General features: G+C 41.3%; 1 protein-coding gene across 1 annotated transcript in view; it reads left to right on the top strand.

Annotated features, from left to right (window-relative positions):
- Positions 1-15,868, top strand: part of LOC136612484 (cytokine receptor-like factor 2) — a 41,392-nt gene that overhangs the window by 15,688 nt on the left and 9,836 nt on the right. Inside the window, exons 3-5 of the mRNA XM_066592880.1 lie at positions 4,128-4,317; positions 4,408-4,525; positions 6,291-6,375. Of these exons, the coding sequence (XP_066448977.1) occupies positions 4,128-4,317; positions 4,408-4,525; positions 6,291-6,375 (393 nt within the window). The remainder of the gene's footprint in view (positions 1-4,127; positions 4,318-4,407; positions 4,526-6,290; positions 6,376-15,868) is intronic.

Genomic DNA, 15,868 nt, shown 5'->3' with positions numbered 1-15,868 from the left:
CAGCAGCTCCAACACAACAGCACTTTCCCTCAGCTAACTCACAAGGCATCTGAGGCGAGCCGCGGGAGAACTTTTATACTCGGGTGACATCTGATCTCCCCAGCCACTCACAGCAGGGGGGTGGTATAGGGCTTGAACGTCACAGGGGGAAGTTGTAATGCCTTCCCTGTCTTTCAATTGGCCAGAAAAGCGCGCTAACGTCTCAGAGAGGAAAGTGAAAGTAACCTGAACACCGCATGGTGCTCGTTAAGAGTAACGAGCATCCCGAACACCCTAATATTCGCCCTAGCATCAAGCTCGGACGAGTACGTTCGCTCATCTCTATTCCTTAAAGGGGTTGTCCCGCGGCAGCAAGTGGGTCTATACACTTCTGTATGGCCATATTAATGCACTTTGTAATGTACATTGTGCATTATTTATGAGCCATACAGAAGTTATAAGAAGTTTTTCACTTACCTGCTCCGTTGCTAGCGTCCTCGTTTCCATGGAGCCCGCCTAATTTTCAGCATCTAATGGCCAAATTAGACGCGCTTGCGCAGTCCGGGTCTTCTTCTTTTCTCAATGGGGCCGCTCGTGCAGGATGCCGGCTCCGTGTAGCTCCGCCCCGTCACGTGCCGATTCCAGCCAATCAGGAGGCTGGAATCGGCAATGGACCGCACAGAAGCCCTGCGGTCCACCGAGGGTGAAGATCCCGACGGCCATCTTCAGCAGGTAAGTAAGAAGTCTCCGGAGCACGGGGATTCAGGTAAGCGCTGTCCGGTGTTCTTTTTTAACCCCTGCATCGGGGTTGTCTCGCGCCGAACGGGGGGGGGGGGTTGAAAAAAAAAAAAACCTGTTTCGGCGTGGGACAACCCCTTTAACACATAGGGAAACATTTACTGAAATTAACTTTTTGCACGAAGGTCTTAGTGCAGTGCCCATCAGAGTAAGATGCTACAAGTTTCTAAAAGTGTGCAATCCTGTTTGCACTATGATTTACACCAGTTTCACCACCCCTTTTACTAATCCTTGTCTATTTTTCACAAAAATGGCAAGGGCAGCAAAAGTCAAACTTTTTAATGACTTTTTTACTCCAGAATTGTGGTGCAAGTACTTTTTCAAATACACCCATGGTCTTTTTCTCTGGCATTTTTCTAGCTTACAAAAACATTAGAAAATTCATACACCTTTTTACAATCATTTTGTGGCATTTTTTAGTGACATGTAAGTGTATCTCTGCCATTCTTTCATATAGAAAACCACCAGAAAAAAATGCCACACCCAGAGTATACTGAGTTTTAGAAAAAGTGTCAATGATTCCCTGTGGACCTACGGCTTACATGATGAAAAACAGCAAAATCGGAAACACAAAAAAACTACTTCATTGAAAAAACAAAACAAAACTGTGTGATATCAAGTTTATCTCCTTCCTTTGTTGGTGTTTCTTGTGTGCTTTCCCTTGTATGTCAGTTTAAGTAGGCACATATTCAACCAAATCATTAAAGGGGTTGTCCCGCGGCAGCAAGTGGGTCTATACACTTCTGTATGGCCATATTAATGCACTTTGTAATGTACATTGTGCATTAATTATGAGCCATACAGAAGTTATCAAAAGTTTTTCACTTACCTGCTCCGTTGCTGGCGTCCTCGTCTCCATGGTTGCCGTCTAATTTTCGCCGTCTAATGGCCAAATTAGACGCGCTTGCGCAGTCCGGGTCTTCTGCTCTTCTCAATGGGGCTCGGTGTAGCTCCCTGTAGCTCCGCCCCATCACGTGCCGATTCCAGCCAATCAGGAGGCTGGAATCGGCAATGGACCGCACAGAAGAGCTGCGGTCCACGGAGGTAGAAGATCCCGGCGGCCATCTTCACCGGGTAAGTAAGAAGTCACCGGAGCGCGGGGATTAAGGTAAGCGCTGTCCGGTGTTCTTTTTTAACCCCTGCATCGGGGGTTGTCTCGCGCCGAACGGGGGGGGGGGGGGGGGGGTTGAAAAAAAAAAAAACCCGTTTCGGCGCGGGACAACCCCTTTAAGAAGAATAAAACACACAAGATTTAAATAACTATTCGGGTGCAGAAAGTTTTCTGTGATGCAGATAAATAAAGCAGGATGCAGTGTATACAGTAGGAAGATGGGCTCTGGAAAACAGACTGCTGCTCTAACGTGGAATTATGATGCTGTAACACATGAAGAAGTTTGATTATTAGGGTGGAGAGGTATTGTAAGATCTTGCAGCCATACAAGGCTTACAATAAACATATTCATAGATATATTCTTAGTTCTGTATACAATGCATTTTCTTTTTCAAACTCTGTTACGTTTATTTTATCTTTTTATCTCAAAAGTGGCATCTCTGTGGTTTTCCTTATTGTCAGCATTTCCTTGGTAATCTGATTCTAGATCTTACATCAGCAACTGTTAACACTTTCCAGAAGCTGGCTGATCTTATTAAACATGGAAAGACCAGTGGTAACATCACCACTATTTCCTGTGCTCTGTGGCGTGGCACTGGGCACTGTACAATACATAATGGAAAAGGTTTATAAACAGTACTGATGCCCATAATGCTCAATTAGATGACAGCTATCATTTCAAGTCAACACTGTAGCAGCAACAGCAAACAAACATGAAGGAGAAATAAAATTCCCTGTTGTATCTCCTTATTTTTGAGAGAGCTAACATGAATGATTGTCACTAAAATATAGAAAAAAACCCACAGAAAACCCCTTGTCATATGCCTTTTTTGGTTATATTTTTGTGAACAAACTATGAATTTTTCTATAGTACCTAAAACCAAGAGCCACACTGGTGGATCACATGAATATTCATTGTGAAGAATTATATCATTTATCCTTATTACATAAAGATGCTTTACAAATGCCTTTTTAGGCAATATTTAGCCAAAAAATGTTGAGACAATATAGTGTATCACATGTGTTGTCATTGCAAGTGATTGGCATCCCTTTTTGCCACTCAGTTAATTCCATCCTATATGTTTTTTAGATCATGATTAGCTAGTACTTACTCCATTCAGGACCCCCTATATTAGCTAAGGCTATAAGCATCTTTCAATTTAGTGGACTGGTACTGAGGAGGCTCAGTGTGGACATCCCCTATTCTAGAATTTAAATAATAGAAAGGAGTCCCCTCCTTAGCATACCGGTTTTGCTTTGGACACTGATGGAAGCCAAGGTGCCCAATTTAAACTTTAGGTGATATAGATAACAGTCCCCTTTAGATTAGAAAATCAGTAAAATGCTCCATTAAAGCTTACCTTTTTGGTAAACTTTTACAATTGCTCTCACTTAGTGCCGCACAGTGTCAAATTGGGGCAGCAATGATATAACGTATCATATGGTGAGTGTTATAATAGACAGAGGAGATTGGTACCATGTAGAGATGAGCGAGCATACTCGCTAGAGCGAGCATTGCCCTTAGTGAGTATCTGCCCGCTCGAGAGAAAAGGTTTGGGTGCCGGCGCAGGGGAGCTGTGAGTTGCGGAAGTCAGCAGGAGGGAGCGGGGGGGGGGGGGGGGGGGGGGGGGAGAGGGAAAGAGAGATCTCCCCTCCGTTCCTACCCGCTCTCCCCCACAGCTCCCTGCTCGCCGCCGGCACCCGAACCCTTTCTCTCGAGAGGCCAGGTACTTGCTAAGGGCAATGCTCGCTCGAGCAATTGCCCTTAGAGAGTATGCTCGCTCATCACTAGTTCCATGTGAATGGAAGTCCCGTAACTAGTAAGAGCCAGTAAGAAACTTTTTTCAGAGGATTCATATCTTGGCATGTCAACTCTTTTGAGAATGCAGATAAGCAACTTGGGCTCATGGAGGTAGCTAAGTGTATCTGTCCTGTTCCATTCTTGGTATGAAGATGTATTTCAGGATTAGCCTGGACATCATCAATACACTTTACAATTAAACAATTCTCTAGAGATAATTCTCTCTACTCACTGCATAATATATATGACATGTTTAAGGATAATTAACTAATGTGCTTTAAGGGTTAAAGGTAAACTTCAACTTTAAGAACATAAACACATCAATGTGTATTTTACATATGGGATTCACAGTCATTATTGTGTCAAGTGACGAGCAGACCAGTTTTGCTCCTTTTGTACACATCAATCTTAATATGTTGTTGGTTCACTCCTTCTTAGAGAAATATAATTTCAAAAGAGCCCAAAGCTGACTCATCAAAATTGGACTGGTATTTTTTCAATCCAAACCTGGATTCGGAGAAGTGTTTCCATATTCGGTTGCAGTTTCGAGTAAGTGAAACATGTTACAGCCAAAAAAGTGAAAGTGAGTGGAGTAACAATATCTTCATGAAGAATTACAGTCTAGTAGGTATGAGTCTTGCCATTTCAGTCTATAGCACATTGTGTGTTGTTTTTCCCAGTATGTAGTCATACTTATTTGTTCTTTCTTCTTTATTAGATTCATGCGATGGGCAGAAACTCACAGAGTTTGCAGTGCAGACCTTCATCGTTCAATTTTCAGCAATTTCCATACTAATCATATTTTTTATAGTATTTCTCAGGTGTTATATGGAAAGGTATGTGAATTATTAAGCATTAGTAGTACAGAGATATATTAGTTTATAGCCAGCTTGCTAGTGTAGAATGCAGGTGGGATGGTGTGTAATAATCAGAATATTAATTACAGTTCTTCCCTCCATAGGAGGGTTTAGTACTTAAATGTTGCATAACATTCTATGATGCAGTCATAGAAGACATTTAAGGCTAATGTTAAAGAACATATGGGCCTAATGTCCAGTCTAGCACAGTCTTACACACTAGACTAATCGTCCAACAGGACATTTTTTGTCGATCCCCAATCTCAGCACCGCTTACTCCAGAATGTGAGGTTATGGTCTCTAGTTGGAATGGCCTCACTGCTCATGTGGGAACACCTCGCAGTCTCACTGATAACAATGCGGGCTTAGCATAGCTCTAAATTCACAAATAAGGAAGATGGAACAATAGTATTGTTCCATCTTCCTTATTTGTGAATTACAATACCTCTATTGCCATCTATTGGGTGGAAGCATTTCTTCAAATCAATGCATGACCCTTAAACAGGTCTGTAGAGCAATGATTGGGAATTGAAAACCAAGCCAGACTCCATACACAGACAGCTGTGTCGGGTTTTTTTGCTCCTCATCAGTGTGCAGTAGGATCCTGGCTTGGCTAGTGAGAGGCCTGTGACATGTGTCGGGAGGGGTAACATCACTCCTTAAGGAGAACACCAAGAAGGTGAGTGGGGAGACTTATAACGCAATTCATGCTCCTGGGTAATATGCAAATAAGGAAGATGTAACAATACCTCTGCAGCACCACCTATTGGATGGCAAAATTCTTTCAAATCAATGCTTGACCCTTTATACAGGTCTGTAGAGCCTCTCACAGGCCTCTCACAATGAATGGCTGTGATTGGTTCATCCAGCACTGGCTTTGTTTGGCTGAGCTATGGCATTTGAGAACTAATCACAGCCAGTGCTTCCAGGAGGCAGGGTTTTTCAAACTCCAGGCCAGGAAGTGCTGAGGAAAAAGCAAGTCGGCTGGGAACCTGAGGAGACGTTCGGCAGAGACGGAACGTGCCTCTTAGGTGATGTTTTTTTTCATGCAGCTAGGGCTTATTTTCGGGGTAGGGCTTATATTTCAAGTCCACCCGAAAATCCTGGCAAAAGAGCGCTACAAAGTCATGTGACTTTGTAGCAACACAAAATCGCGATATCGCCATGAGAAAACGCAGCGATATCGCACAGAACACAGATGCGATATTGCTGAGATTTTCTCACGGCGATATTGCTGTCGCTCATGTGAAAGAGGCTTAATCTTCCTAAATTTATTGCTCCCTGCTTTTATCTATGAAAGCAGTAGAACAGTTAAAACAAACCATTTCCCCCAAGTATATACTTACAAACAAAGCTCTGCTGTCAATGAATGAGCAGTGAACCTGCTGTATAAAGGGTGGAATGAATTCGCTTTGTAGAAACATACTATAAATGTAAAATGAAAATTGGGCAAAAAGGGTCTTGCATGAGGTCCCTAGATTTGCAATATACATACCGATATTTGATATTGTTATAGGGGTAAGTTTTCTTAAGCTCCTTAATGAGCGTATATATGCAGTCTTGATTAATTACCTTATATAGCACTGCATTGTGCACTCCGTGAGATCAGTCAAGTTGCACTTTTTCACAACACTGTAAAGACAGGAAGTCACAGTTTCATTAAAGATTGTACCCATGTCTGGGATAGATAAGGTATTTTTCACAATGTCTGATTTATCTTTATCTGTGGGTGTTCTCTTCACAGAATGAAGAAGTGTATATTTCCAATAGTACCGGATCCAAAGAATTCATTTAATAACTTGTATGACAGTCACAATGGATACTTTCAGGTATGGATACTTTCAGTAACATTTATTGAATATATTAATAACAAGTTCTGCACGTATGTCTCCTTTTTAAAGGGAATTTATAATCATACTAGCTGATATACCCGTCTTCGCCCGAGTTAATTTGGTACTGGTGTTTATCTGGTGTTCACAAGGAAAATCTTATGAAGTCGTGGTTACTTTAGAGATACTGAGGAAAAAAATATGTTCACCATTTTGCATGGTTCTTTGCGTTACCCAGGAAACACCACGTGGAGGTAACCATACGACGTTTCCTTTATATAAAATGACATCAGGAAGTGAGAGAATTAGATTACGTACGTAAAATTTGGACGCTAATTCTTTTGCGTTTATAATTGAATAATCGAGTTGGGACCCATTAGCTTTTCCTATTTATGACATAATCAATGCTCGTGCCAAATTTTATGTTTCTATGACATAGGGAAGTGAGAGAATTAGATTACGTATGTAAAATTTGGACGCTAGTTCTTTTGCGCTACAATTGAATAATTGAGTTGGGACCCATTAACTTTTCCTATTTTCGTCATACTCTATGCTTTTGCCAAATTTCATGTTTCTACGACATCGGGAAGTTGGAGAATTAGTGGCGAGTCAGTCAGCGAGTCAGTCAGTGAGTCAGTGAGTCAGTGAATCAGTGAGGGCTTTCATCTTTATATATATAGATATCTACTGTACTAGTGACATGATATTTATAAGTATTAGCTGAACATTAGTCACTTTATAGTGACACGTGTGATGGCCTATTACCAGACAAACCATTAAACAAGGGCATCATTTTAGACCTTGCTGTTCCACACTAAGTTTAATTATTTGTTGAATAAAGGTCCTTTTACACGGGATAACTATAGGGTGCTTAAGCACCTGACATCTGTACCAGTTATAATTGCTCCTGGGCTTTCACATAGTAGCGATGATCGCTCAGTGAGTGAAGACAGAGAGGTCTGGAGATCGCTTCCTCCCGCCTCCATTCACATTAATCAGGCTGCTGTTCATAGATGATTGCTCAGTGAAAGGAGGCGGCGCATGCAGAAGATCGCTTTGCCGCCCACTCTCATTAACAGTAAACAGACAGTTGTTTACCCGGGCCGATCATCATTTGGTTTCTTTGCCTGTAGAAACAGAAAACCGCATTATCCTTCATCGTTCTGTCACTTTAAACTGAACGATTATCATTGAGATTCCCGTAATCCTAAGGGCTCTTTTACACTGAACGATTATTAGTCTGATTCTAGCTGGATCACGGGAATCCAGTGTAAATGCTGCCAGCGACTGAACAATAAACTGTAATTCATTTGTCCTTCAATTTCCTCAGGCATAAAAATCTAATAATAATCGGCCTGTATAGCAGGCAGTCATTTATCTATGAATGATGGCCTGTTTACTGTGAATGAGGATGATCCCCAGCCCGCTCCTCCTCCATTCACTGAGCAATCACCACTCCTGTGTGAATAGACAAGAGCGATCATTGCTTCGATGACTGTTGGGCGCATGAGCACCCCAACCGCTTCATGAACCCTGTTGATGCCTTTTCGTAAATGAGCATTCCTTTTCCAGTACAACACAGTAGGTGTAGTGGCCCAGAGTTAGGGGTTCCTCCAGCACTTGGTGCAGTGTTATCTGTATTAACGCAAACAGGGCATGAAAAAGTTAATGTCTAGTGCTTGGAAATTGTTTCAATGTAGTCTAGTTATGTGTATTGTCTGTCCTAACTTATGTATGCATGTCTTGTAAGATGTCAAGTGTTAGTTGAGGAGTTAGAGAGAGAGTGTGAGGGAATTGAAGACAGGAGTTAATAGAGGAAAAGTGAAGTAGAGAGAATGGACATGCAGGAGAGAAAGGCCGCTCTTGCCGGGGCTGAGCCTGGATGATGTCTCTCCTCATGGGAAGTTCGTCCACTCCAGGAATAGGAATGTAAGAAACACAGAGAAGGAGTTAGTGTGAGAATGCAGTGCCGCCCCGCTTCCCTGCTGAACTGCAGCTTAAAGGGGTTGTCCCGCGCCGAAACGGGTTTTTTTTTTTTCAACCCCCCCCCCGTTCGGCGCGAGACAACCCCGATGCAGGGACGTACAGAAAGCTTACCGGAGCGCTTACCTTAATCCCCGCGCTCCGGTGACTTCTATACTTACCTGTGAAGATGGCCGCCGGAATCCTCTTCCTCCGTGGACCGCAGCTCTTCTGTGCGGTCCATTGCCGATTCCAGCCTCCTGATTGGCTGGAATCGGCACGTGACGGGGCGGAGCTACACGGAGCCGGCATCCTGCACGAAAGGCTCCATAGAAGAAAGCAGAAGACCCGGACTGCGCAAGCGCGGCTAATTTGGCCATCGGAGGGCGAAAATTAGTCGGCACCATGGAGACGAGGACGCCAGCAACGGAGCAGGTAAGTAAAAAACTTTTTATAACTTCTGTATGGCTCATAATTAATGCACAATGTATATTACAAAGTGCATTAATATGGCCATACAGAAGTGTATAGACCCACTTGCTGCCGCGGGACAACCCCTTTAAGGAAACCAGTAAGAAAGCTGATCGTCATTAGCAACAGGAAGGAATCTGTATGAAAGAAATGTGATGTTTAGGAGAGTTTGCCTCGAGAGAAGCGTCCATCAGATAACTGCGATTGAGGATGTGTGTACCTTGGGAGAAGAACTGTACTTCAATCTGAATGAATCAAGAAATGTGAATTCTAGAAGGTTTATTCTGAAGCATTGAATGCCGTACTTTGCCAAGCTCAAGTGAACTGTTTGTAATTGCAAATAACTATGTTAACCGTGAGTAAAAAGAAATCGGGTGCCCACGGTTTTGAAAAGCATTTTGTTGTGGACTGATCTTTATTGGGTGGGTGATTCGTTACATATTCAGGGGCACTGTCGTCACGATGACAAATAAGGAATTAAGTTAGATCCCCTTAGTCTCCCCTGGCACATGGCTGGGCTAGGCTATCCTTTGGCAATCTTGGAAAGAGTGAGACGGTAGAGCCACCGTAAACTGTCTGCCAAAATATATCCCGACATCCCCTCGGCTGAAGGCCTGGTTCCCGGTCGCTGTATAGGACATATCATTAATAATAAAATAAAAATATATATTATTAATAGTAACATTAATATTTATCTATAGAAAACCTAAATATTCCTCCAAGTTAGCAGAGGGCACTTCTTGTTGCAGATCACAGTCTAGATAAGTTCAAAATGAACTATAGTGAACAAGTTAAGAGGGCCAGTCTAAGATTGGTTGATGGCTTGTGCTTTACTGTCAATGCCCTCTTTCCCCTCATATTTTACCATATAAATAAAATTGATGTAAGGCACCCAAATAACACAACGAGTAGATATTTAAATACCTATTAAGCCAGTCATATAACTAGGGAATGCAATTATATCCTGTACATCTGCTTTTTTGTATCTTTAGATACAATGTGTGGTATCTTAGGTGCCAGCTCCAGGAGTCCATGCCATGGAGCACTCTTCTGCAGTGACAGGTGATGTTTCCTGCTCAACCATATTGGTTGTGTGCCACTAAGGTCTGCCCTAATAGAAAATCCATGTGCATGCATCCTGTACAACAGCACATGGATTCCTTAGAAGTTCAAATTATGTACCTATAGGCCCTGTGTGCCACCATATCAGTCATAGAAACTTTGATGAAATCTATTCTGAAGAATTGCAGTTTGGTTTCATGGTGAGTTGCAGTATTATTTATCCATGCAGCACAAATTCTAAATATGGCAGTGTGCTTGATGTCTTACTGTAGTTTTAAACATGTATGTGCAAATTGTCTTTCATACTTACCCAGTCTCCCCCCTCCTGCAGTGTCCCCAGTGAAGTCAGCACGCACACGCTGACTCGATGGTAGACACTACAGGTATGGGGTACCGGGTATGAAAAGAGACTCCCTGAACTCCACATCGCCTAAACGCTTAACAGTTTATGGTGCTTATAGTTCATGACAGGGTCCCTTTAAAATAATTTTGCATTAACCACTCTCCAGCTATTATGCAAGCACAGACATATCACAGATAAAGGGATGTGAGGTTATAGTTGTACTAGGAAACAAGATACAGTTCGCTTAAAAAATCTATCTTTAGGGCAAGCTTAGATGAGACAAGTCTGTGCTGACACAAAAAATGGCGTCTGTATTCTGTTGATGTTGCTTGCAGGGCAACATTAGTTCATCTAAATCCCTGCAGCTCTGTGGGGTTATAATCCACTATCACATGTAAGAAGACCAAAAACATAATTGTAATACAATGCAACAGATAATTAATGATTGTAGAATATTATATTTACAGTGCCTTATTTCATATAACTATAATAGTATTGTGAATTTCTTTTAAAAAGTCGAATGAAACAAAGCAGAAAGAAAGTTGCGTTATACTGGGTTCACACGGAGCGGAAATCCCACGGAAATCTTGTGAAATGTCCCCAGTGGGACCGCACAGAAATTCTGCGAGATTTTCGCAGCTTGAAGTCCCGTGGGTTTTCAAGTGGCATATTCTGCTGTGGCCAGCTCTTCTCCATAGAGAGGAGAGAGGGTTGTAGCGGAAACTGCGATAAAATTGACATGCCACAGCTTTGAATTCCACACGGCAAGTCAATTTCAGTGCGGCTTGGCTGCAAGTCAATTGTAGGTGCGCTGCAGATTGGACAGCTTCCATTGACTTCAATGGAAGCCGGTTGAGTGGGATCCGCACTGAAATGGAGCATGTTGCAATTTTTTTTCTGGACCAAAAGGTCCGCAAATCAAATCCGCATGCTTATTTCATTTGCGGACGCCCATGTATCCCTATGGGCGGCTTGATTTGCGGATTCTGCAAATCAGATCCGCCTGTGGACATTGAGCCTTACAATGAGAACCTTTTATAGCAGAGTTTCCTTTTAGTAACCAAAATTACTTTTTAATTCAGTGAAATGGCGATGCTGATCTTCTTTGGTGTTTTTATCATACAGGATTAGTTACTAATTTGCAGTGACGCAAGTATAGCTGGATCTAACAGACTTCTCCTGCCCCATTATTTTGGTGGCTCAGTCACACGACTATGAGTGCAGATAGCAAGGGAGGAAATGTGAGACTTAGGCTTTGCTGACATTGGCATTTTAACTTCTGTTGTTTTGCTCTATTGTAGGAGCAAAACAATGAAAGTAATGATGGTATCCTATGCCTCATGTGTCAGATACCAATGACCAACACACCCTACTGACTATTTTAGTGTTCGGCATAGTACTGGAAAAAAGGTGCTGCATGTTGCAGTACATTTTCTGGTAAATTTAGTGGCATTTGCAATGGAGACTCCAGATGAGACCTTGGACATAAATGTGAGTAATACCTTAGAGGTTGAAGGGGAAATGAGATGAATATCAATAAAATTTGCTTATGCTTATAATAATATTCAGTTTCACATATGCAAAAGATGGATGCTTATCTATGTAAGTTTCTGTTTAGCCATATTTAGGACAAAAATTAGGTGCTAACATTTCTATGAACTCTCATTTTGCTTTATCTGCCCCCTTACTGTGGTTTCATTAAAGTTCTTTTTGACTTTGGTAAATTGAAGATATATGTAGACATTTGCAGAAGAGATCCCTTATCTCAATACCTTAAATTCAGCATGATAGCTGTCATATGGGCAATTATTCTTTTATTTGTTCCTTCTTGCTTTGTTTTCCACAAATTCCTTGTGTCCATATTTCTCAAGAGAAAAACCTTAAAGGCAATACATATTTTTCTCCATAAATAACATACCTTTCCTTCAATGATGCTCTAGGAGACTGCTTACTTCACCTATCCTTTGTCTTGCTCTTCTGTATGCATGTCCTAAATTTTTACAAAGAGTATATGTAGACATGTAGGCACTGCCTACTGTTAGCACATTCTGTGATTCTATGTACCTCAAATATGTGTGTACTAATATCTGTAAAATAAATCAGAACGGTAGTGTTGGAAGGGACCTCCAGGGTCATCGGGTCCAACCCCCTGCTCAGTGCAGAATTCACTAAATCACCCCAGATAGATATTTGTCCAGCCTTTGCTGAACACTTCCACTGAAGTATGAAATTTAAGTCTAAGGCCTCATAGCAACAGGTGGATTGGATTCCGCATGAGGGAACCCACAGTGGAGTCTGACACTGCCCACGGCTGAGGACACTGCGGGTCTTCTACTTATCTGTCTTGGTTTTCATTTTCTTGATTGTGGATGTGTGCGGAAGCACCAGCCGACGTGCCGCTGCACATGCGCAGTGGAGTTTTTCCTTTTTAAACTACTTTCCTGAGAAATCTGTACCCCGTCCGCAATTCAATTGCGGACGGGCCGTGGATCAGATGGCTTCCATTAACTTCAATGGAGGCCGTCCATGCGGGCTCCGCACTGAATTGGAGCATGCTGTGATTTTTTTCCAAACCAAATCGTCCTCAAATCAAATTCACATGCTTTATTTCACTTGTTGATGCCCATGTTTCCCTATGGGCAGCTTGATTTGCAGATCTTCCACACGGGTGCCCCTTCGCGGATTCTGCAAACCAAACCCGGCTGTAGACATTGGGCCTAAATGTAAAGTCTCTATTCTAAATGGGATCTAGAATGGAATCAAGATGTATGTGGAAAATATTAAAGTTCTATAAAAAAAAACATCCATAAACAAGAGCAGTTTCTAAAGTTGGCCATAGACATAAAATAATTATCCGCCTAAAGATTTTTTAATGACGCTTAAAATTTCCAAATTTCCAAATTTCCAATGCTACATCCACTTTAACTTTAACAAATTGTACATGTTAGTCCTATGGAACAAAGGAAGGCTTCCAGATACCTCTCTAATCTAAAGAAACACAACAGGGCCAAATAGGATAACCCAAGCTGTCCAAGATGTCTAGCTTATACAAGTACAAAAAGAGAAGACAAATGAGAATGACAGTTATACAGATAACAATTACAAGATATTGCTTGAATTATGTTATATAATTAACCATTACATTTACCCAATCAAGGTTGCTTGAAATGCAGACCATAGCTAGACAGTAGAAGTAATACACAGTAGATGCTTATACAAGAAAAGCTTAGGATACCATAAAGTACCTGGATAAACATAATGCCCAACTGGGCCATAAGAATGTTAACATAATTACAAAGAATAGATGAAATTACAGGAAAGGGCAAAAAGAAGAAAAAAACGGAAAGGTTGAGGGGGGAGGGGGGAATTGGGACCCTCTCAACCAGAGCCTCAGGATATATGGGAGGTAGCGTAATGTTAAAGGGGTTGTCCAAGTTAAGGGAAAGCCCTAATACTGGGTCCCCCATTTATTCTTCACCCTCAGCTCTGGTCTCTGCTGTCTGTTTACAGACAGATGAGATGTCCTGTAAGCCCATTGTAGCAGCCAATAACGGCGCTCAGTTATGATTGCTGAGCACTGTCATTGGCTGTTGCAGCTTGTTTGCTCAGCATGTAGTGTGATGTCAAAAGGTGACTGTAGCTGGCAACAGAGGATGAATGGGGAATGGGGATAGGCGAGTAACTGCTCATTTGTTATTTTATACCATTGGGGACCTAGTGTCGGGGGTGTCCTTAGCTATGACAACCCCTTTAAGTGGGGGTCATAAACTTACAAAAAAATGGGTAAGTGTGGGTGAGCATAAAGAATCCACGGGAGCCAAATCTTCTTAAACTTTGCATTGGAATCAAGAAAGATTCTAGTGAGCCTCTTGCTAACACAAAAATGACCAAGAAACTTAATTGCGTGAAAAAAACCCAAGCCTTCTTTCCATTTGTCTGTTTAGCAGCTAAATAGTCAAATGTTACTATTTCAAATTGCAGTTGGGTAAGGGAAGGGGATTTAATATGAAGTAGAACCACTTTACGATTCTTACATATAATTAGTGTAGCTCCTCTTGATCAGCTGGCCAAAAAATTGACCCGATCAGATGGAGAAGTCCAACCTGATTTTTGGCGAAAATTGCATAAAAATCAAATTTCCCAAAATGCCTGCTACAGAGTTCTGCCAGTCCAGGATGCCTTGGTGATGTCACCAAATGTATCCTCAATCTTTATATGGTCAGCAGTTTCATTGAACGCCTGCATAACATGACCTTGCCGTATATAACATTGGCTCAGTGTAACCAGCAGCCATCTAACAGCTGAGCACAAGACAGAAAAGCTGCATCATGTTTATATGCCTGTATAAACCATGGTCTATTTTTAGGGACAGATATTGTACAGAGGGTATATTGTTGCTTCTTTGAAAGCTTGTATACTTCGGTTATATTTGAGGAAACAGGTAAAAATGCTGCATCATGTTTCTATGCTTATTTAAGATGTGTTCTGCGTTTAGGAATAGATATTCTATAGAGAATATATTGCTGCTGGGTGTCAAAGCTTGTATACCAGCAGAGAACTTAAACAGGGTTCTATTAAAGCTGCATCACATTTATATGTCTATTTAAAACATGGTCTGTAAATTGGGAGAGGGTATATTTCTGCTGCTGTCACCGTATATTGCAGCAAAGCTGATAGACAAAATAGGCGTTGCTGTGGTGAATACTGCAGTTCTCTCTTTGTGGCTTAAGACATCGTTCAAAGTCGCCACTTCAGCCACAACAAATTATTTGCAGACCTTACGCAGTTTGCAGTGGGGTCTGTAGAATTCAATCCGCCAAACAGGGAGAATTGACAAATTTAAAAGCTATACTGTGTGGCCTTCTGTTCTCACATATGGTGCCACCCAGGGATTGTGTCTTATTTAGCTGGTGATATTTTTTTCAGGCTAGACTATTAACCCCTTAGTGACCAAGCCTGTTTGCGCCTTTTGGAAATCTGACATGTGTCACTTTAACATAGAATAACTCCGTAAAGGTTTTGCATATCCAAGTGTTTCTGACAGTGTTTTTTCACCACATGTTGTTCTTCATTTAGGTGGTAAAAATAGATGGATAGAATTTAGGTATATTTATTAAAGCGCCAAAATTGGAAAAATGTTGAAAATTTTTTTCCACGTTATCAATTGCAATATCTCAAATATGTGCAAACATACTGTACAAATTTTTGATAAAATATATATTTCCATCTGTTTACTTTATTGTGAACACACACTTAAAAAAGCGTTAGATTTTTTTAACCATTTAGGAGACGTACAAATTTAACATTACTTTTCCGCATTTTGAGGAACACTTTGTTTTCCTTCACCAAGCCAAGATTGCAAAGGCTCATAGGTGTCAGAATGATAGATACCCCCACAAATGACCCCATTTTAAAAATAACACATATTAATGTATTCACTGAGGGTTTCGCGAGTATTTTGACCCCACAGTTTCTTTTCAGGAGTTAATGCAATTTAGAGGACAAAAAATTAAAATGTCATATTTTTGCAAACATGTCATTTTAAAGCAGTTTTTTTTCCTATAATGCACATGAAAATGAGAATTTGCACCCCAACATGGATATACTTGTTTGTCCTGTGTTTAGAAATATAGCTGTTGTGGCCCTAATATTATG

The sequence above is a fragment of the Eleutherodactylus coqui genome, chromosome 1, assembly GCF_035609145.1.
Source record: "Eleutherodactylus coqui strain aEleCoq1 chromosome 1, aEleCoq1.hap1, whole genome shotgun sequence".
NCBI classification, from domain to species: Eukaryota; Metazoa; Chordata; class Amphibia; order Anura; family Eleutherodactylidae; genus Eleutherodactylus; species Eleutherodactylus coqui.
Note: the sequence above shows the minus strand (reverse complement) of the source record. Positions and strands in the feature narration are given on the sequence as shown.